This window comes from Dendropsophus ebraccatus, chromosome 8 (assembly GCF_027789765.1).
Source record: "Dendropsophus ebraccatus isolate aDenEbr1 chromosome 8, aDenEbr1.pat, whole genome shotgun sequence".
Lineage (NCBI taxonomy): Eukaryota > Metazoa > Chordata > Amphibia > Anura > Hylidae > Dendropsophus > Dendropsophus ebraccatus.
This window is the reverse complement of record NC_091461.1, coordinates 109173219-109195745: the sequence shown is the minus strand read 5'-3', so window position 1 is coordinate 109195745 and position 22527 is coordinate 109173219. Positions and strand designations below refer to the sequence as shown.

The 22527-nt window shown below is 45.1% G+C and overlaps 1 protein-coding gene across 8 annotated transcripts in view; it reads right to left on the bottom strand.

Annotated features, from left to right (window-relative positions):
• The window catches only part of SGIP1 (SH3GL interacting endocytic adaptor 1), a 69585-nt gene extending 47733 nt beyond the window's left edge, over positions 1 to 21852 (bottom strand). For all 8 annotated transcript variants that reach the window (XM_069981387.1, XM_069981389.1, XM_069981391.1 and 5 more), the window contains exons 1-3: positions 21662 to 21852; positions 2512 to 2575; positions 1286 to 1310 (exon numbers count right to left, since the gene is read on the bottom strand). In XM_069981387.1, the coding sequence (XP_069837488.1) occupies positions 1286 to 1310; positions 2512 to 2575; positions 21662 to 21671 (99 nt within the window). In that variant the 5' untranslated portion in view covers positions 21672 to 21852. The remainder of the gene's footprint in view (positions 1 to 1285; positions 1311 to 2511; positions 2576 to 21661) is intronic.
• Between the last annotated feature and the right edge of the window lie 675 nt (positions 21853 to 22527).

Here is a 22527-nt window from a genome sequence, read left to right as displayed (position 1 = left end):
GCATATAACTAAAACATCACCATTTCCTAGTACTGGAGGCTGAACGAGGACTTCCAGTACATCCAGGTGTGTCAGGAAACAGCAGTCCAGAAGTGATTAATAGTAAATACTGAGATCAGCAAACAAGAACCATAGACTTCAGAAACAGACATTAATGTTTATAGGTCGGTTATAATAATCCTGTCATTATAACGCTCTCCTGCCAAGATATCAAAGATCATGGACAGGTTTCAGCGTGGAGGGCGCCATAAAACCATGAATGGAAATAGAAGGTTAAAGGGGATGTCAAGGCTTAGAAAAACATGGTCGCTTTTTTTCCGGAAACAGCACCACTCTTGCCTTTAGGTTGTGTGTGGTACTGCATCTCAGTTCTATTGAATTAAATGGAGCTGAATTGTTATACTACACATAACCTGAGGACAAGGGTGGTGATGTTTCTGCAAGAAAGTAGCTTCAAAACCTTATGTCCCTTTTATGGGACAGCTGGATAGCGATTACAGCACCCCAACCATATGTATTGTACTGTATTTTGCACCAGTTTTGTTCTACTAATCTGCACCACAAGACCCGGGGAATCCACAAGAATGTGTACTAAATCTGCATGAATATGCTGGTGTAAAATCTGCCCGACGTGTTCCTCCAGCATCGAAGTACACATACACACATTGAGCAAAACTGGTGCAAACCAAGAGTGGTCTCTCAAAGCAGCCAATCAGGATTCAGCTTTTATTATAAAAAAAAAAAAAATCTACAAATTTAAGTTGAAGGCCATGTTCACACAATGTATGTTTTGCATAAATCATGGCTGTTGTTTCAATTTGCAACAACGGACGTGATTCTTCAAAACATACGTTCTATTTGAATGAATGTAATCCGGACAGAGCATATACACATCGTATACGCTCCAGACGGGATTCCATCTGGCTGCACGAAAAACTGACAGGTCAGTTTTCTGCGGCCACTATTCATTGAGACATGTTAGTTCACACAATGGAGCGTGCGGCTCCTGCTGCACTCTCCATTGCGCGCAGCGGTGAATTGTGATGCAGGCGCACCCACATCGGAATTCACCATAAATTAAGATAATCCGGCCGGGTCACTGAACGGTCGGTGTTATGCAATGTGTGAACATGGCCAAAATCTGATTGGCTGCTGTGAACACCACGTTTTCTTTGTATCAGTTTTGGTTGTTTCTGCTTTGGTGTCTGCAGTAGCTTCTGTTTTGTATAATAAACACAGTGGACATCAGACAATGGCACAATAGGGATAAATAAGGATGACTTACGCTGCTGTCCCTGTCTGGTGATCCCCTACAGGAAGGAAAGGAAGGAGTAAATTATACAGCAGAAGTTAATAGCTACAAATCAGGAAGAGAAATTCATGACAAAACCTGCTGTAACCACAGAGCGGAGAGTCCCCAGAATCCATGTCTGACCAGGAACAAAGAGGCTTCAGTCAGGCTGTGGTCACATTAGAGGAACCTCAATGCCTACCCTGCTAGAACTCGATAAACCACTATGTTATGCAATTGTAGCTGTTAGTTACTAAGAACTCCATCGATTTTAGAGGCATGGCTTGCAGAATTATTTTGCTATCAAATCGGACAGAATCTGCAAACAGAGCCCACCAGGCCTTCCTAACACTTTGGGGCACAAACTAGTCTTTTGGAGTTTTTTTTTTTTTTTGCACACTGTAAAATTGTAGGAACTCAATCTTTTCCTATATGTAAAAGTCAAAGATGATTTGTGATTAAAGGAGTACAGTGAGCCGGAGATGGCTGAACATAAAAACATGCACCTACCTCCCCGACTCGAATGCAGGGGTCCGCTGTCCTCCGCTCCGGTTGGTGATCCCCTGGTCGCTTCCTGGTCTGAGCGAAGACTCAAGTTGTGGGCAGCGCTGAAGCCGAGGATGTAGATGCGTGTTGTTATGTTCAGCTACCTCCTCCCCGACTCTTGACACCAGACTTTCCCTTTAAAAAGGGGTATTTCCACCTCAACTTTTTATCCCCTATGCATCCCTAGAGGATAGGGGATAACATGCCGATCATTGCTTAGCTAAGCAATGTTTAGTGGCCCCATTGAGTTCTTGTGAATGGTGGGGATCCCAGCGGTCGGACCACCAACAATTAGCCTCTGGATAGGGGAGGACAAGTTGAGATGGGAATATCTCTTCAAGAATTCTTCTCAGTTGTAGTGCAATGGTTAACGTAGTACAATGGTTACAGTGATCTACAATTGTCGTGCAACCACTAAGCCCTATTCTAAAAATGATGCTGCTTTTGCACATATTGGGACCTATAAAACTCAGGGACACATGGAAATCCAAGCCCCAAACTGGTCAGAACAACCAAATCTGTTGCACCGTTTCCAGCTACGTGGCATTCTCCTTCAATCAGTCATCCTCCAAAAACAAAAAAATTGCACAACCATCTCCCACCCATGTGCCAGTCAGTCCCATGTTGCTTCTGCGGGTAGTTGGGTACATACATGGAAAAAGCTGTCGACTTACGTGGAATCAGTGTCCTTTTCTTTCTTCCGTATACCAAACGCCTTCCGGGTACGTTTTTTCAATCCTGAAAAAAAGGAGAGAAAAAAAATGAAATTGCATCTACTACTTTCATCAAGTGATCTGAAGATATAGCAGCTGTCAGACTCCCATTATACACCAGCAATGTGCCATTAGAGGTTGTCAGAATATCAATAAGATGATGCTTCATTCTGGTTACCTTCATCTAAAGGCAGAGCGGATGGGATCAGGATGTCAGTCACTTGGGTCAATGAGGCCACAACAATGCTGCTCTAAATGCAGGAGGTCAGACGAGGCAGGACATATGGACTGTACTATGGGTCTTTTTTTTTCTTTTTTACATGAATGGAAGCAACCACTTTTAAGTAATTCACCAAATAGAAATTCCAAAAGTTTGTGATTTTAACACATTTTTGGGCATTTTCCCACCGAATTCAATTGATGTCAAATTAATTCACTGATCTCTGTTCCTGGAGCTTGGGCAGATTCACTTTAACTGCTGGCACAAAGAAAGCACAACCGAAACCTAACCCGACTTGTGATCGTAATAAAATGCCATGAATTTTGAAAAATTCTGAACGCTACAGCACATTTTCTCCCGATCGGTACAGGTCTGAACACTCAGATCTAGTCCGATCAAAACTTCTGACATGTCAAAAGTTTTGTGAAGTGACACTTTAAATAATAGGTAATTTTCTGATGACCCTTTTAAGGGTCCATTCATTAGTACTGTACTGCAGCAGATCTGATTACCATTAAAGTCTATGGCACTCCATTCTCGCAGTGGATTATCATTCCATTGTGAGAATGGAGTGCCATAGCATTATAAAACTAAAAAGTAGTAGTATGGAGACAGCACTTCCAAATTATATCTTAACACTTTTAATTCCCACCAGTACAATGTTTCGGCTATGTGTATAGCCTTTCTCAAACAGTAATGCTAGCAGTAGCGCTGCCAGAGAAAGGCTTCTAACATAGTTGTAACATTGCATCACTGCTTGAGAAAGGCTACACACATAGCCGAAACATTGTACTAGTGGGAATTAAAAGTGAGAAGATTTCATTGGGAAGTGCTGTCTCCATACGACTTCTTGTTGGATTTCTGTAAACAACAGCAGCTGATAAGTACAGGAAGACGGGAGATTTTTAAATAGAAGGAGATTACAAATCTCTGGTACTTGAAAGATTTTTTTTTGCTGGTGTACCCCTTTATGTCTCTGGATTGGCTGAGCGGGTCTGTCATTGAGCGAGGGAACCTGAGACGCTGCAGGAGGGCACTGGGGCAGCGCAGACAGGTAAGAATCGGCTATTTTTTTATTTTTTTTTTTAACATAAAAGCAGCACAGTATTTTTGTTTTACAACGCTATGGCACTCTATAATAAAAATCAGGAGAAAGAATGGAGGGCCATAGATTTTAATGGTAATCAGATACGCAGTGGATTGCATTGCACAGTGAAATGCTTTTTTTTTTTTTTTTAAATCATGACCTGAAATTCTCAAGCTTTCATGTAAAATTTAGATGTGTGGATTTTCTTCATAAAAAGTTCTGATAATCCTTATTTGAGGACTCTGTGGGAACGCACCGTCCATCTGCATATGCCAATCAATCACTTTTTGCAGAGGGACATTCAGGGACACTGAGCTCAGCTGCAGAGCGGAGGGTAGAGGAAGCTGATCTGCGGCCCGGCCCCTGGGGACAAGCATTAGGCCCAGCAGAAAGGCAAATATTTTCTTTACATTACTATATGTTCACTCACACACAGCTGAGCACACTACACGCAACATATCAATGGTGCCCGACCTCTGTGATGATGCAACACGTCACCCAACAGATGGCACATTACCAACTACGGGATACAAGAGCGAAAATATCACAGGAGGGAGGTGAGACACAAATAGAGCCCCAAAGGATCTAATATATATTCAAATACACACATACATCCCACTACATGACCGCAGTTTCCTTGCTGGGATTGACCTATACCAATCAGCCATAACATGGACTATCTGGGCACAATGGCGTCTGCTGGGGGGAAGTGTACATAATAGGAGCAAGTGACAAGTTAGTTCTTGAAGTTGAGGTTTAGTGTAGGAATCGCAGAGACTGTGACAAGGGTCAAAAAGAGTGATGCCTTGACAACTGGGTCAATACTGACCAAAAGTGTCCAAGGAACGGGACAGCGCCATGATGCCCAAGGCCCATTGATATGTGTGCTGGTGGGGGGAGGCTAGCATGTGTGGTCCAATCCTACAGAAGAGTTGCCATAGAGCAAACTGCTGAAAAACTTCCTTCCCTCCAATCGTAGCTTGTAATGTGTTGGGCCCTGGAGACTGCTGACACTTGTTCATCACCAAAAGTGTTGACAATGAATAGGTGATCATCAGAACTGGAGCATAGAGCAATAAAAGAAGGTGTCTGGTCTGATGGATCATGGCGGCATCCCGGTGCATGTGCATCCTGGGAAAGAGCTAGCACCAGCATGCAGTATGGGAAGAAGACAAGATGGCGGGGGCAGTGTGATGGGCAATGTTCTGCTGGAAACCATGTGTCCTGGCATCATGTGGATATTACTGTGACATGTACCATCTACCTAACCACAGCACCGGGGTACAATCCAGCTTATGTGCATGAGAGTAGGTATACATATGTTATTCTGTGCTGAACACAGGTGTGTTATAAGATCTGTTAGCAGCAGCTTGCTGATGATTTTAAGCAGTAACCATTTACATACTGCACACAACTATAATCAGCTAAAAATAACGGCAGCTGAAGTTTTTCAGTAAGACTCCCAATAATGCAGACATGAAGAGAAAGGAGCTGCTGCTCCTCACACCTATGGCTGACACTAATGCCTCTCGGCTACATTTACAAACCAACGCCAGGATGTTGGTATATAATTTGATCAAACCATATTGCCTAACGTACCACGTGCAGGTCCCCTGGTTGACATGAGTCCCTACACTAACTCAACACTGTGTCGGTCAGCGACCGCCAACCCTGCAAAGCAAGCACAAACAGGGAAGGGAGGCCATAGAACGGCCCTGCAACCCCAATGTCACAGGACCAAACCCCAAGGGCCCCCCAAAACCCCGCAGGTGGAGAAACGATCACCGAGCAACACAAGCGTGAACAAGGTGTTACTACTCACTCCTGCATCGGAGGTGTGAGGTGCAGCAGCTCCTTTTTCTCTCCAGGTCCGTATTTTACTTTTCTCCCTGGCTAGCACTCCTCCTTATAAGACCCACGTGACCCGCAATTAGCAGGAAGCACCTGTGCACACATGGTAAGTACCTCCTATTTCTCCCACTCTACCTTCGGTGCTGTGGTGAGTAGCAACACCTTGTTCCCACTGGTGTTGTTTGGTGGCTGCTTTCTCCGCCGGCGGTGCCTGCTGGGTTTGGGGGGGGGCCCTTGGTGTTTTAGTGGGGTTGCAGGGCCATTCCGTGGCCTCCCTTTCCTGCTTGCGCTCGCTTTGCAGGGTTGGTGTTAAAGGGGTTGGCCACTTTATAGTAAAATTGCTCAGTGTACAGTATTAGTATGTGTACTCACTGTATATACTGACAGCAGCTCCCTGTGTACCTCATAGAGCTAATATCAGACTCCCCTCCTCCAGGCAGGGCTGCCCTGCTCTGTGGTGTTTTTGTCCATAAGATTGCTTACATGGAGGAGCATGTGACCATGCCCTGCCCCCCAGTGTCCACCACTGAGCCTGTATATGCCTATGGAGGACACAGGGGACAGGGCATGGTCACATGCTCCTCCATGTAGGAGGGGAGTCTGATTTTAGCTCTATGAGGTACACAGGGAGCTGTTGTCAGTATATAAAATGAGTACACTTACTAATACTTTGTACTGACCTATTTCACTATAAAGTGGCCAACCCCTTTAAGTTAGTGTAGGGACTCATGTGATCCAGGGGACCTGCACGTGGTACATGAGGCAATATGGTTTGATCAAATAATATACCAACATCCCGGTGTTGGTTTTTAAATGCAGTATGCAGTACTTGCTCCTCGACACTAACACACTGCAGCAGTATCCAGGGAAAGTGGGAGAATCCTGCTGCTAATGCAGGTAACATGAGCCGCTCCCGTGTACCTGTGAGGTAAGCAAACACCATTCAGTCATCAATATTTTAGCTGAATTAAGCTGCAGGTACTGGACTTGATGTTCTGGTGTAGCAAGCTGGTTCTGTAGAGATGGGTGTGTAAATTGCACATCACGGTTGACCCGACAATGTTCGCCGGATATAACGGACACCTGGGCTGCACAGAACAGTAATACGGCACCCATTCAAATTATAGTCACGCCCCAAAAATCTACACTAGCTAGGAGTTGGGTGCAGATTTCAATTTTAATTTACACCATTGCTTGAAGTCACGTACCTTGGCGCCGAGCTGCACTTGCAAGCGGAATGCAGAACGCCACAATGTTGCAAACTTGTGTAACACAAATCTTCCAATCTGTGACAGGCATAGAACTTAAATGGGTTATCCAGAGTTAGAATAAAAATAGCTGTTTTCTTCCAGAAACAGCACCACCCTCGTCTTGTTCTCAGTTTGCATGCAGTATTACAGCTCAGTTCTAGTGAAGTGAATGTCGCTGGGCAGTTACACCCCAAACAACCCAAGGACAGGGGTGGCGCCGGTGCTATGTTTTTTTAGTCCTGGATAACTTGTTTTTCTCTTCTTAGGCTGGGTTCACACTACGTTTTTGCAATCTGGTTTTTTTTTTTTCATCTGTTTTTTTTCTATTGAATTCCATTATAAAAAAAACGGATCAAGACGGATCAGCTTTTTTTAACGGACACAAAAATGAGGTTGACTACGTTTTTGTGTACGTTAAAAAAACTAAACGGATGCAAGAAAACGGATTGCAAAAACGTAGTGTGAACCCAGCCTTATTTATAAGTTATTATGTGGCCTTATTTTGATGTTTTAAAAGGATTAGGACATGTTCACACATGGCAGATACACTAAAAATCTCTTGCTGACTTTTCAAGAGGGAAGTCAAAATCTCCAGTAAATCTACAGCATATGTGCCATGTGTGAACATTGTGGTGGCTTGATGAAAGAATGTAACTTTATTGTACCTTCCAAATGAATGGAAGGCCATGTAACACGTCTTTGCATCACTATAACTTTAATATGTCCTAGAGTTGTAGTATTGCAACAGCTCAATATCCACAAGCTGTAGCGGAGTGGCCTAACAGGCTATAAAGACAGTGGTTGACATCATGTCATCCAGCTTATGCATACATCAATACCTAGGTATACATATGTTATTCTGGGATGTTCACGCTGAGCCGCAGCTTACTGATGGTTTCCAATCAGCAACTTTTTATAAACTTGGTGCAATTATAAAGTACTAAAAATAAGGGAAATCAGCAAAAAGCGAATGTTGGAAGATTACAAAGATGTTAGAGACGAAAAGCATAAATGTAGATGGGGAAACATGCCCATACATTCACAGGCTTCCTCTTTATTAATTCTCTAAATCAAACTCTGGTACAGTCGCCCGCTGCGCTCCACATGTCGGCTCCTCCGCCCAACTAAAACAACAATTTTCAATTTGCCCGATACAGTAAATCTGGGGAACAAAGTGGTTCCTCACAGTCGGGCTTTATTTATTGGAGAATCCATTACAGTCTGCAATTCCTGTACATTACAACGCGTCCTCCCATCATCCCGCTGATAGCGATGTACGTGCGGCACAAAAGAAGACCTTGGATTATCGCCATGGTAACCGGAAACGCTCGCCACGAAAGACACAATGTCAAAGACGTCTTTTCGAGAATGTATGTGCTGCAAGAACCAGTTCTTACCAATATTTTTATCCTGGTAGCTTACTGGTTTAGGTTTAGCTGTTACAGGGGTCTTCTACAACTGCGGCAAGTGGTACCTGGTACGATTGTACAAAATGGCGCTGGATCACCAGATACTACAATGATCAACAATGATCAGCGTGTTCCAAAATACCATATAACTATTGTGTTTCTCTACCATCCAATTCTGCGAGGGATTTTGTTCTCATCTCAGGTTACTGGAGTGGGCTTGTGCTTATACCAAGGGAGCCCATCAGAACAAGGAGATCTGCAGTGTAAAGCACAAGATGTACAGAAGAGCATACAGAGATATACACTAAACATAGAAGATACAGAAAATATAGAAATATATCTCTTTTTCTATGACTGCTTGTTCAATGTCTATGATAATACTCTATATGAAGCCGAAGTTTAATAAAAATAACTTAAAGAGAAATATATCCCATCATGGTTTGCCCTCTTGCAAACAAACTGCATCCAAAGGCTGAGGCTACAAAGTAAGATTGCTCACTAAATCCATCTGCATTGCAGCTATTGTAAGTGAATGGGGCCACATTGCAACCCAAGTAACCGAGAACTGAAATCCACATGACTAAGACCCACACCTGCCATTCCCTTAGAAAATGCGCAATACGCAAAAGAATAAAGGGGTATTCGAGCAAAAAAATGTTTTAAAGCGACTCTGTACTGACAATCTGACCCCCCCCAAATCACTTGCACCGTCAGATAGCTGCTTTTCATCCAAGATCTGTCCTGGGGTCCGTTTGGCAGCTGATGCAGTTATGTCCTGAAAAACAACTTTTAAACTTGCAGCCCTGTGTCAAATTGGCGTGGCCTAGAGTACCCATGTCCTAGGCTTGCACTGCCTCTCGTCCCTCCTCCCCGCCCTCTTCATCATTAGGAATGCCCCCTAGGCAGTTCTTTTTCTATTTATCACTGGTCAGAACACTGCCTTAACCATCTAGCACATGTGCACTGTTCACAGGTGAGGAATAGGAGAAATCCTGCCAGTGGCAGTCCTAATAATGAAGAGGGCGGGGAGGAGGGACGGAAAGGTGTTGCAAGTCTAATGTACAGACACTCTCAGCCATGCCAATTTGACACAGGGCTGTAAGTGTGAAAGTTGTTTTTTAGGACAATAACTGCATCACCTGCCGAGCGGACCCCAGGACAGATCTTGGATTAAAAGCAGCTATCTGATGGTACAAGCGGTTTGTGGGGGCAGATTATGGATACAGAGTGGCTTTAAATCAACTGGTGTCAGAAAGTTATACAGGTTTGTAAATTACAATACTTTTAATTGAAAAAACTCAAGGACAGTTCCTGACATGGACAGAGGTGGCAGCAGAGAGCACTGTGTCATACTGTTAAGAATACACCACTTCCTGCAGGACATACAGCAGTTGATAAATACTGGAAGACTACAAAGTAATTTACAAATCTGTATAACTTTCTGGCACCAGTTAATCTGAAAACTTTTTTTTTGGAGTACCCCTTATACCGTGTTCTCTGCAGAATTTCTACAAGAAAGTTTAAGGAATGCACGCAAAATGTTACATACACATTTGGGGCAAGATTATCACCTGTTTACTTATCATTCATTTCTAGGTTCAGTGTTCCTTCATACTGGGACAAGGGATCATTGCTGTGCCCCAGTGCAGTGTTCTCCGACCTGTGACTGCCCAACTGTTGCAAAACTACAACATTTGTCATATCCTGAGAGCTGAAGGCTGTATGGACAGGACAAGAGTTGGTTGGAGAACACTAAAGGAAAAGACCTAAAAATCATCTAATAAAGAACTAGTAATAAATACCAGGAACGCACCACCCCAAGGTAATGAATTTTTAAGCCAACAACTGGACCTGAGCCTAAGAGCGGCTTTTATAATAGACCTGCTCATTAGAGACGCAGTCAGTGATTAAGAAAGTGGATTTAATTCCACATCGCACAAGGAATGTTTTCCTGTTAGATTGGCAGATAGCCAGCCGAGTTCTGGTTTGTTCCAATGCCTGGTAAACACGATTTACATATTAAGCTATGTAACTTGGAAAATTACCCCATAAACAGAACTTAGATGTGAATGTCCGGCACGACGAGGGTCTGAAGTTACTCACAGGTTTAAAAGGGTTATCCAGTGCTACAAAAACATGGCCACTTTCTTTCAGAGACAACACGACTCTAGTCTCCAGTTCAGGTGCGGTTTGCAATTAAGCTTCATTCACTTCAATGGAAACAAGCAGCAAAACCCCGCCCAAGCTGGAAACAAGAGTGGTGCTGTCTCTGGAAGAAAGTGGCCATGTTTTTGTAGCGCTGGATAACCCCTTTAATGCAAAGGGTGTAAATGCTGAAAAATAATCAAGAAGCAAAGGGCTTCGTTATTTAGTTACAGCTAGTGTTGAGCAAACCTGTTCAGGTTCAGTAATGTTCTCTGAACCCGAACGCTTGCCATTTGATTCCCAATGGCTGCAGAAGTTGGATGCCACCAGAGGAACGCCAGGAAAACATGTTTTCCGGGACTTCCTAGGGCAGCATCCAATATCTGCAACCGTGGGGAAATGCAGAGCATTCGAGTTCAGAGAAAGTTGCCGAACCTGAACAGTTTGACAGGTTTGCCCAAGACTAGTCACAACCAAAGAAAATCTAACATATCCTTTACATATGGACTCTCTATATATACACACATCCAATGCCCTTGATCCCATTCTTTAGTCATGTACACAGTTCAAGTGAATGTGCAACTTCCCATAGTAAAAATTCTTTCTCATATGACCTGGTCGGTGCTGGCATGTTGATCCTGGCAATGTCATAAATTTTTCAAACCGCCACCCAGTTCCTGCCTTCTGCGCTGGTTTCTCTATATACAAATAGGGCCCTTCAGTGCACAGGAGATGGGCCCAGTTCCCCTGGGATCTCCTCCCCAGGTGATGCAGCAAGACTTGATTCTGAAGGTGCAGTGTCACCCAAGGGAGCAGATATCAGGGTGCTGGGCCCGCCTCAGAGTGGCCCTATTTTATTTCTTTCTCCCTTTTTCTTCTTCCTTCCTAGACTTTTTTTAAATTCATTTAAATATTCTTTATTATTTCTAAATCACATGAAAAAAATATATATACAGTAGTTATAAGGAAGATTCCAATATCAAAAAGCCAACATACAGTATACAAATATCCATTACCATCACAACACAATTATGTCACACATTATACGGAATTATATATAATATACAGAACGCCACATTCTAAAATTGTACCGTAAACATTGATAGACCTACTGCCTCTTAACAACCCCTACAGTAATTTTATCTTACTAACTTAAGACCAGTATATGAGGACCCCAGACCTCTGCCAGACAGACCGGACACCACTGGATTTAAAACACAGCCAGCGCCCTCAGTCCCCTCCTCCACCCAAGGCCCCTAGCATTGTATATTTCTCTGAATAGCTATCTTCAATATATATATAATCCTATTTCTAACCGATATCAAGACTGCATCACCTCCAATTAATCCCACTCTTTCCCGCACCTATCCCAAGGGATCTGAACCCCATGACAGGATTAGGCCCTATTTTAATATAGAGAAACCAGCGCAGATGGCGGGAACCGAGAAACAGTTTGAAAAATGGATGGCGCCTATAGCATCTACGTGCCAGCGCCTACCAGGTCATATGAAAAAAAAAGAATTATTACGGCAAATGGTACATTTGCTTTAATAATGGGCTTTTTTACAGAGGTATTTTCCCAGGGGAGGAAAATAAGATGCTTGGATGAGCATTTATGTGCCTATTAGGGGACTAAGCAGATAAGTGAGTTAGGTCCTCCTTTCAGGACTCTCACCTCCTAGTTCTCAGCTACTCACCTTGCTATATCCAAGTATTGTACAAGCACTGGTTTTAGACCTGTGTAATACCTAAGGGTATGTCAATTCTTTGCGCGGAGAGCGGCGCAAAAACAATAAGTGATAATGATCTTCCGTGGATTTATTCCATTTCTGCTCCATGTGAACATACCCTTACACCAAAAATGGCGCTGCAGGGAATTAAAGGCTTGCCCACCGATTAGAGCCGATTGCTATGAATCCCATCACCACACCGGCTCATATCAGAGGCATCCTGTACATGCACCGGAGCTGCACCCATGCAAGACCTGAGAAAGCCTGGTGATGACAAAGTCGGAATCACAGACATCTCTAATCTAGTGAGTGCTCCCTGTCCCCCCCCCCCCCCACTGCTGGATTCACAGCGTACGCTGTTCCGTATGGCCACGCTTTTCTTATTCTGGATAACCCCTTTAAGAGGTTGTTGTGTTGCAGCATTTAGAACTTGGGAAAGAAGCAACCAGGGCCAATCTGTATAGTCTCCCCAAGCACACATGGCTTTCCTCCTGGTGTGCAGAAATCACGTGTAAGATAAGGAAATTATATTGTGTGCCCTGCAGCAGACAAAGACTCAAGACAGTGACTATAATAACATGTTTTCTGGAGCATTGGAAAACAGGAAATAACATGTTTGTAAACCATGTACAATGTCATAAACACGAACATTAGCCTCCTGGTGACTGAAACTGAAAGCACAGAGATGGGGAGTGACTGGACGCTGACCATGGTGCTGATCCTCACAGGGAACTGCCTGAGCCTGATCCACCAACAGGACCAATAATGCAGGAAATGCGCAATTCCTTGTATCATCTCTGGTATTCATTGGTCCCTAACATGTGTCTCCAGAAAGGAATCATCAACCTCTATGACACTGGTACCTGACGCGCAGCCCTTCAAATGTTGTTGCAAAACTAGAATTCCCATCATGCCTGGACAGCCAAAGCTAAAGCTTTGGCTGTCCAGGCATGATGGGAATTGTAGTTTTGCAACAGTTGGAGGGTTGCCAGTCTGACACCCCTGCTCTATGACAGTCATACACCCTAGGGCATCACCAAAACAGTAATGCCCCTATTCCACGAGTCGTTTGGAGGAGCAAACGAGCGCTATTAGCGCTCGTTTGCTCCTCGTTCCCCGCTCGCTGCCGCCGCTATTCAACGCGGCGTCAGCGAGCGGGTGAGTGCGGGAGGGGCGGCGGGGAGCTGCTGGGGGGGCTGCCCGGGGGATCGCTGATCGTCCGGGCAGCCCATAGGATACAGCAGCGCCTGCTGCCGATGCTCCTATTCAACGGAGCGACGGCAGCAGATCGCTGCTATATCAGTCGCTTGTTTTTCAACATGTTGAAAAACAAGCGACTGCAACGATCAGCCGACATGAACGATGTCGGCTGATCGTTGCACTCTATTCCACGGGACGAATATCGTTCGTAGCGGTCGATATCGGCCGAATACGAACGATATTGCTCCTCTAAACGACCCGTGGAATAGGGCCTTTAGTCCTTTCTCATACCCCTTCCTTTTAATCCACTGTCTTTGGCAGTGTAATAATGTTGTGTGTACTGGGCTGATATACACAGTGCAGTCACATTACTATCACTACTTCCTACTTATGTAGCTCATGAAGGAGTCACGTGTGGTGAGCAGCTTGGTAAATATATAAGGGGTGTGATAGTCTGCACACTTACCCCGTATTACTGTCAGGGGTAAAGGGGGAGATTTGCAGTAAGGGATGATTATTGGGGTCCGGTGGTGGCAGTATATCTATTTCTGACCCTGTGCAGTGTGTGATCTGTTCTGTGTGTACGGTGAGGGGAAAATGGAGTCGTTGTGAATAAGTAGTGTGGACACTGCAAAGCACCATGTGCCATTTACATGTAAGGGGAGCATCATCTATAAAGATGCACAAGAGTCGATCCAACATGCTACAGTGGAGCAGCTGAGCCCAACATGAACCAGGAGGCTACCATATGTGTCTAACACAACAGATCAGTGATCCCTACTGTGTTTGGGGCTCTAGTGCAGATGGATGGTCACTCCTCCCTTAATAGCCAAGTTGCATCAAAAGAAAAGGCTCCAATGTTTATGGCACTATCAGAGTTAGCTGGTATAGAGTTGTCTTCTCCGAAGAGTCACATTTTCTTCTTTATTGAACGGCTGGACTTTGGCGCTTGAGGAGAGAAACATCAGAAAACAAACCCCCTGTAACCGTTGCTGAAAGAACACAAGCTGGTAGGGGCAGTGTTATGGTCAGGGGGAAGTTCTCTGGGTCACTCATCCCCAGCTGATCTGGGTATAAATCCATCCCTGTAAATCCTGTACACCCATACATGCTGATTGTCTTCTCTGGGGCTGATGAGATCTTCCAGCAACACAATGCAACATGTCAACCGGCTACAAATCAGCGACATTGGTTGGAGGAACAGGAACAAGACACCCAAGTACTAACCTGCCCCCAAACCTGAACCAAGATGATCTGTGGGACCATCTGAGGGTTGTGTTGGCTCTATGCACACTACAGCAGCTGGAGATGCAGTCAGCATGGCTCCAGATACCTGTGATACATAACTACACACGCCGGCATTATCTGCTGGTTATAATAACGTGACTCCACTGTGTATATTCTATCTACTGACACCAGGTTGAAATCTGAGGGTTTCAGAAAAGAAAAAAAAATCCTATTGTAATGTAATGCAAGATGACCAACATGATTACAGCTAAGCATGACCGCATGTTACCGTGTAGGCTAAATACTGCTCCACTGGAGGGGATCAAAGGCCTGCCATGCAAACCAGCGATACCAGTAATGGCTTACAGGCCAGCGCTCCTCCTAATCCTGGCCTTGATGTGGAAATTGAGGGTTTCTGGTGCAAGAGTAAAGCCAACCTCAGAGACATTGTGTATAATGTACTTTTCCCGTTTTCCGTGCTCTCCCCTATTCTGTGTCTCGGCGGCGCTGACTGCGATACCCTCTGGCTTCCTGTCATCACACAGCCAGACGCAAATTCTAACTTACAGGGATGACAAGTGAAAAGAGAGGCCGGGGATGGAGGGATCTCTCCGGGGTTTATTTTCGCCTCTGATCCTTGCTAAAGATTGCTTAGTACAAGTACAATGCATGTGAATATTACAAATTATAGAATGAAAGAATTGGAAATGCATGCTAAGAAATAATGCATTAGAGCCCGGCGACTATGAGAGGCTATGAATGATTAATGCAATGAACTACTCAAAAGACCATGGCCTGGTTATTGAGTTAATATGGGAAGGCTACAGGCTTTGTCTTTGGTAGATCTATATACTAGATACTTCTAGTAAATGGACTAAACAGCAGGAAAGGGGGCGCAATCATTCATGCGGTCCTTGCCACACAACTGTCAAGCATAGCAATAGACTCTACAAGATCAGCCCTCACCGAGAATACATTGGCCCATGTATCAGGACCCTATTACACGGAGTGATAATTGGCCGTATCAAGTCAATTTGGACGATTATTGCTCCGTGTAATGGTCCATTTACACAAAGATTATCTGACAGATTATCTGCCAAAGATTTGAAGCCAAAGCCAGGAACAGACTATAAACAGATCAGGTCAAGCCTGAGATTTTTCTTCTTTTCAAATCCATTCCTGGCTTTGGCTTCAAATCTTTGGCATATAATCTTTCTGTGTGAAATAGGCCCTAATAGAGAGAATAATCAGACAATGAAACAATCATTGGCTGATCATTTCTTTAGGTCCAGAACTAAAATTATTGGGCGCACATTACTTCATGTAATAGTGATACAAGGCCGACGGCCGATGATTGTAGAATAGAAAATACTTAAAAGTATCTACTTGCCTTACCACATTCCCTAGTGTCCTCGGGGCCCTCCCTGGTCTCTGCACTGACAGGCTGTGGCCGCTCGGCAAATCAATGGCCGAGAAAGGCCACGGCCAGTGACTGGCTGAGCGGCTTGTCAGTGCAAAGACCAGCGAAGGCCCAAGGACACCAGGAAACATGGTAAATTAATATTTTATTATTTTACACTAAAGGCAAGGGCTGCATGGACATCCCTAACTATGTCCCTGCAGCACATGCTTCCCTATACTCGGCCCGTGTAATTGCTCAGCAAACAAGCGCCAATCTAGCAGGTCTGTGCTTGTTTACACTTTATGATCGGGCCGTGTAATAAGACCCTAAGGGTCCTATTTCACGGGCCAAGGAGGGCCCGATCAACGATGTAAACGAGCGGCGATCTGCTAGAACTGCTAGTTTACTGGGCCTATTCCACGGGCCAATGATCGTTGAGCGAGGGCTGGAAGGACATCGCTCCGTCAGCTGACCGGCCATTCAGAAGATAGAGCGCGCGGGACCCGGGGATGAAGACAGCGCGGAGAAGAAGCCTGGACAGGTAATGTATGCTGCTGCTGCTTCTTCTCAAATCGTCGGTCGCCCGCAGCGCTATTCAACCGTAGCAATGCGCGGTGGGGGAACGATGATTTTAGGTCTGGCCCTAAATGAACGATCAGCCGATGACACGATCATCGGCTGATCGTTCTCTCTATTTCACCGAAAGATAATCAGCCGAATCGGGCCAAATGGGGCCGATCCGGCCGATTATCGTTACTGTGGAATAGGGCCCTAACACTTCAGGACGGCTGATGGGTCTCTTTAAGAGGACATTAATCCAAATGGAGTTATCTCATGAAGAAGACCCAAACTCCATACCCCTATTATGGCACATGGGCAACATAGAGGGTGGATTCCCCACCTGGTACCCTCGTACATAAACCTGGAAAAAGCTGATCTGTATGCGCTGCTCACATTTTTACAGGCTCAAGTTGTCCTTTTATGACACAGATGGACATTGATCAGAATATTTATGACTAGAGATGAGCAAACCTTTAGTACGCTCGGGTTCATCTAGGGAGTCCTGGAAAACATGGATACAGCCAAAAGCCTTTGGTTGTATCCATGTTTTCCAGACAGACTTAGGGCTGTATCCAACCGTAGCCACAGATAATCAAATGCCGAACGATCGGATTCAGATGAACCCCAGCATGCTTGAGGTTCGCTTATCTCTAGTCATGTCGTAAGCTGCAGGGGGATTAAAGGAAACGGATGCATGGTGCTAATTTTATGTGGCGTCAATAGGGAAGTCAAAACCCACAGTAAATCGGATTTTTATTCACATATTCTACATCTATCGCTCCCTAAATCCACTTAATTTGTCACAAATTTTCCATGGAAAATCTGCAAGTTGTCTTTGAGAGCGATCGGCCCCGAGGACCCCTTTAAAAAAATAATAAAAGCTAGCGATAAAAAAAGAAAATACATGTTAAAGCCATATGTCGCACAACCATAAATATTGCTATGATTGAGGATGTTATTTAATACCGGATGAAGCGAGAGAATATTATTGTTGGATATTAATAACGAGTACACAGTCATAATGTTTAAGCTCATGTGGGTGCACTGATGATAAATATAGACGGAGTTACCCAACTGCCTGGTATACTATAGGTAGAGTACACAGCTTCTATTTCCTTTCATAAATCTGTTGGTGCGGGAGCCTCCATACCTTGTCAGGAGAGGATCTAAAGCTGGGATGGGGAACCTTCGGCCCTCCAGCTGTTGCAAAACAACAATTCCCATCATGCCTGGACAGCCGAAGCTAAAGCTTTGGCTGTTCAGGCATGGTGGGAATTGTAGTTTTGCAACAGCTGGAGGCCCGAAGGTTCCTCATCCCTGATCTAGAGCAAGGCTGTCAAAGTTGCAGCCCTCCAGCTGTTGCAAAACTACAATTCCCATCTTACCTGGACAACCAAATCTTTAGGGTCTATTTGAACAGAAAGATTATCTGACAGATTATGTGGCAAAGATTTGAAGCCAAAGCCAGAGCCAGAAACAGACTATAAACAGACATCAGGTCATATAGGAAAGCCTGAGATTTCTCCTCTTTTCAAATCCATTCCTGGCTGTCCAGGCATGATGGTAATTGCAGTTTTGAAACAGCTGGAGGGCCGCTGAGAGATGCATGCAGTCCATCTGTAATAGCTCATCGTTCTGTGTAATATGGTGAACGATTTTGATTAACGATAAACAATCTCGTTTGCGATCGTTTATCGTTAGTTGTTAATCGTTAAAAATCGCTCTGTGTAATAGGACCCTCAGTCTTCCTGTTGTCTCCATTCTTTTCATCCTCATTCTTACCCTTACCCCACAAAGCCCAATGTTTGCCAACATTTTTATGACTGGACATATCACTGCCTCCGACAAGATCCACACACTCCTCTCCTGCTGCTGGCATCATATCCACCATCTAATTTATCCAGGCTCAGAAAAACATGATCAAATTCTTCCAGAAACAGCGCCACTCTTGTCCTCAGTTTGGGTGTGGGGGTTTTGCAACTCAGTGCCATTGTACTGAATGGAGCTGAATTGTAATACCACACATAACCTGAGGAATGAGGTGGCGCTGCTTCTGCAAGAAAATTTTGCTAAGGGTGGACGTTACCCATTACAACCAGATTGATAAAACAAAGAAAACAAAGAGTGCTAGTAAATGAATAAATATGAAAAAATATAGCAGAAAAGTTGATTTTTGCACCAGGCATCAGTTTAGTCTTATACTGCTCCCTCCACTCACTAAGAGAGTCCGGTGGTCATCACTGGTAATTTACTCTCTCAGTTTTCTCCATAAAAACTACAATCCTGTTTACTTGTGTCATGTTATATAGGGGTCCCTTGGTCTTTTTCCTGCAGCAATAACAATTTATTACAGTGTGCAAGGCCTTGCCATCATGCTGGACACATCATGTTGGGCACGCTCACCTCTAATCTCTAACCATGTTTAAAGGCTATAACTGGTGTATGTACATTACATCACTTGTTCATGGCATTTTTACCTGAGCTAGTGGGTATAGACTAGCTGCTAGGATGTCTCCCATACACTAGTGACCCACACAGAAGGAGGAACCATACTTTCCTATGTCTTTGAACACACAATATTAAAAAGGAGCACTACGGAGGACATTATGGAGCAGAAGTGAGTAGTGCAAGCTGTGAATTCCGCACTAAGGTGAAATGCAGCAGCCGCTCTGTGTAGATGCACCCTCCACTACAGGCAGCTGTAACCTGATCACAGTAAAGACTGTCTTCTAAGACGTGTGCATGTTACATGTACCCAGGACAAAACAGAAAAATATCTATAGCGCCCCATTTACAAGACCGAGGCCATGGGCCTCCATTTTTTTTTCTTACAATGGGAGCCTATAGGTGACAGATGCCACTGTATGAATACGCATTGGCATACATCACAGGAGCTGATGGACATTGCAGTATGAGAAGGGCCTGAGGGATGACAAGGAGAGGGGCCTGATAAATGGAGACATTAACACTATTCTGTAATAAGATCATTACAAAGTTTCCTATCAGCGCTGGCACCAAGATTTATGGGGGAAACGGAAGTTATGCTCACTGACTAATTATAATGACTTTTATCATTGTCTGCCTGGTACCTAGGATAGAGAGACAATGAGGGGATAGATAGATAGAAAGATAGATACAGAAGGACAAACAGATGAGAATGATACATATAATGTAGATAAAAATAAAACGAAATGCATACATAGGTCGATAGACAGATATGACATATAAGAATGATAGATATCAGAGAGATAGGACATGCATAGATAGACAGACAGAAGATAGATAGATAGATAAAGAACAGATATAATTTTATAGATAAATAACAGATGAATACATACAAGAACAACAGATATGATAGTTATATGTAAGATGCACAGATACAATACATATAGAAAAATAGATATGAGATAGATACAAAATATATAAATAGATACATGACAAAACAATAACATATAACTGATATGACGTAGACAGAAAGAAAGGCATTATAATAATAATAATATTTTTTAGACCCCAGAATGTGGTTATAGGGGGTGGTATAGATGGCATGGGTGGTATGAATGTGCCATCTCTGTACAACGGTCAGGAAGACATGGCAGTGACTGCGTCCTGTGATACTTGGATGAGAAGGTGGGCTCCATCTTTCGGTGGGCACTGCAGACACACTAGCACACACACTGATAGGAAGCATAGGGTCCTCCCGCTGACATCATGTGTGATTCATTCACAGACGGCCTCGCTGATAAAGGCCGCCGTTTAATCCTGGCATAAAAACATCCTCAAAGTGAATTAAGCTCCTGCTGACAGGCCAGGCAGGGAGAAGAATCTCAGCAGAGCAAGCCGGACGTCAATGGCCGGCAATACATCCAGGGCTATGGGCCCGAACCAGCAGCATCAGGTCAGCACAGCTATAGCAGATTCAAGAATCCTCACCTACACCAATATAACACAGCAAAAAAAAAATATAATATCTACATCAGATCCCAAGAAAAGGGCACACGAGGGGTTAATGAATAAACCATGTATGCACATCCTAAGGGCAGACCTGTAAGCGATCTCTGAGAAATAATCCTTTTGGAATCAATGCTGAGATTTTAGCCTGGAACAGACCTGAAGGGGAGGTCATCCATTACCCAGCATACACCCAGCCTCTTAACCCCTTGTGTCGTGGAACGACCACAGGAACGGAGGAGAGAAATAGGGAGGAAAAAAAAAAAAGTTTGCCTATAGGAAATATGGATGTGGTCCTAAAGAGAAAGAAGGGGATTGCAGAAATGTGCACGCCCCTGGGTTATACATGGGGGGGGGGGGGACATTTCACACTGCACCCCTCCATGTCACTCTCTATCCTTCCAAGAAATTTGCTCCTTGCGAATCTCCGTCCTCTGCAGGTGCTCGCAAGGGGTCAGATGGTGCGGATGATGGGCACGTCCATGACTTCCAGACAATCTTACACAATATATAATCCTATGGCATCAGGGCTGAAGGGGGGCGTCTATGCCCGGCCTCTTTAACCCCTTCAGGCCGTGGGATCACAAGGCACCTTGAATAACAGGTTGATGAGTCTTCCATGTGATGCATAGGATTGCAGGAAGGAGGCAGGGACCCATTGCACAAGTATGCACGCCCTGCAGAGGGATTACATATTGGGGGGCAGGGGGTGATTTTGCATTGGCACCTGCATCACCCCAAATATATGACCTTACCAGGAGACTATGGGGGAGGTGACGTGTCCAATACTTATTGCAGCAATGGGATGGGAGTGATGTGAGGGGTGGGGGTCCTCTTACAATGGCACAGCCTGGGGCCCCCCATATGTCACCCTGCAGGGCTGGCTGATCCCCCATTACTGAGGGGATGGGCTGACCTCAATAATGCACAATGTGAAATGAATGGAGAGCCATGGTGAATGCAGGAGACCCGGGGAGGGTGACCTGACATTCAGAGGACCGGGGAGAGGGGGGCCCGGATCCGGGGGAGGAGGCGGTGAGGGGCACGGTATGGTGCAGAGACGACGAGGACACCCTACCTTCCATCATGGTGGCACAATATCATTCCTTAATTTCCCAGGAGGCTGAGGGGGGCAGTGTCCAGCTGTGGAGGGTCAGGGGCCCGGTTCGGTGTGTGTGCTGAGGGCCCCGGGGCTGGCAGCGGCGGCGGCACAGGAGGATGCTGAGAGCGGAGACGGGAGAATCACCCCGCTGCCAGGAGCCGGCCAATCCCCGCCCTCCGCCAGCATCACGTGACGCCGTCCCCTCACACAATACACACACCGAGCCCGGCCGCTGACGCACTTCCCTCACACACTGCCCGGTAACGGGCCCGGTCACCTGCGCGCCGTACACCCGCTGTAATATTATATCGTTGCGTGTCAGCCCCATGTTTACCTCATATCTAGTGATATATTACATTTTACACCATGTTTGTACAATTTCCTTCCTGTACAAATGCCCTTATGTGTATGAGGCGAGTAATGCTGCAGCTATAGGCGCCTCAGTGATGGGTGCCCCTGTAATGCTGCAGCTATAGGCGCCTCAGTGATGGGTGCCCCTGTAGTGCTGCAGCTATAGGCGCCTCAGTGATGGGTGCCCCTGTAATGCTGCAGCTATAGGCGCCTCAGTGATGGGTGCCCCTGTAGTGCTGCAGCTATAGGCGCCTCAGTGATGGGTGCCCCTATAGTGCTGCAGCTATAGGCGCCTGAGTGATGGGTGCCCCTGTAGTGCTGCAGCTATAGGCGCCACAGTGATGGGTGCCCCTGTAATGCTGCAGCTATAGGCGCCTCAGTGATGGGTGCCCCTGTAGTGCTGCAGCTATAGGCGCCTCAGTGATGGGTGCCCCTGTAGTGCTGCAGCTATAGGCGCCACAGTGATGGGTGCCCCTGTAATGCTGCAGCTA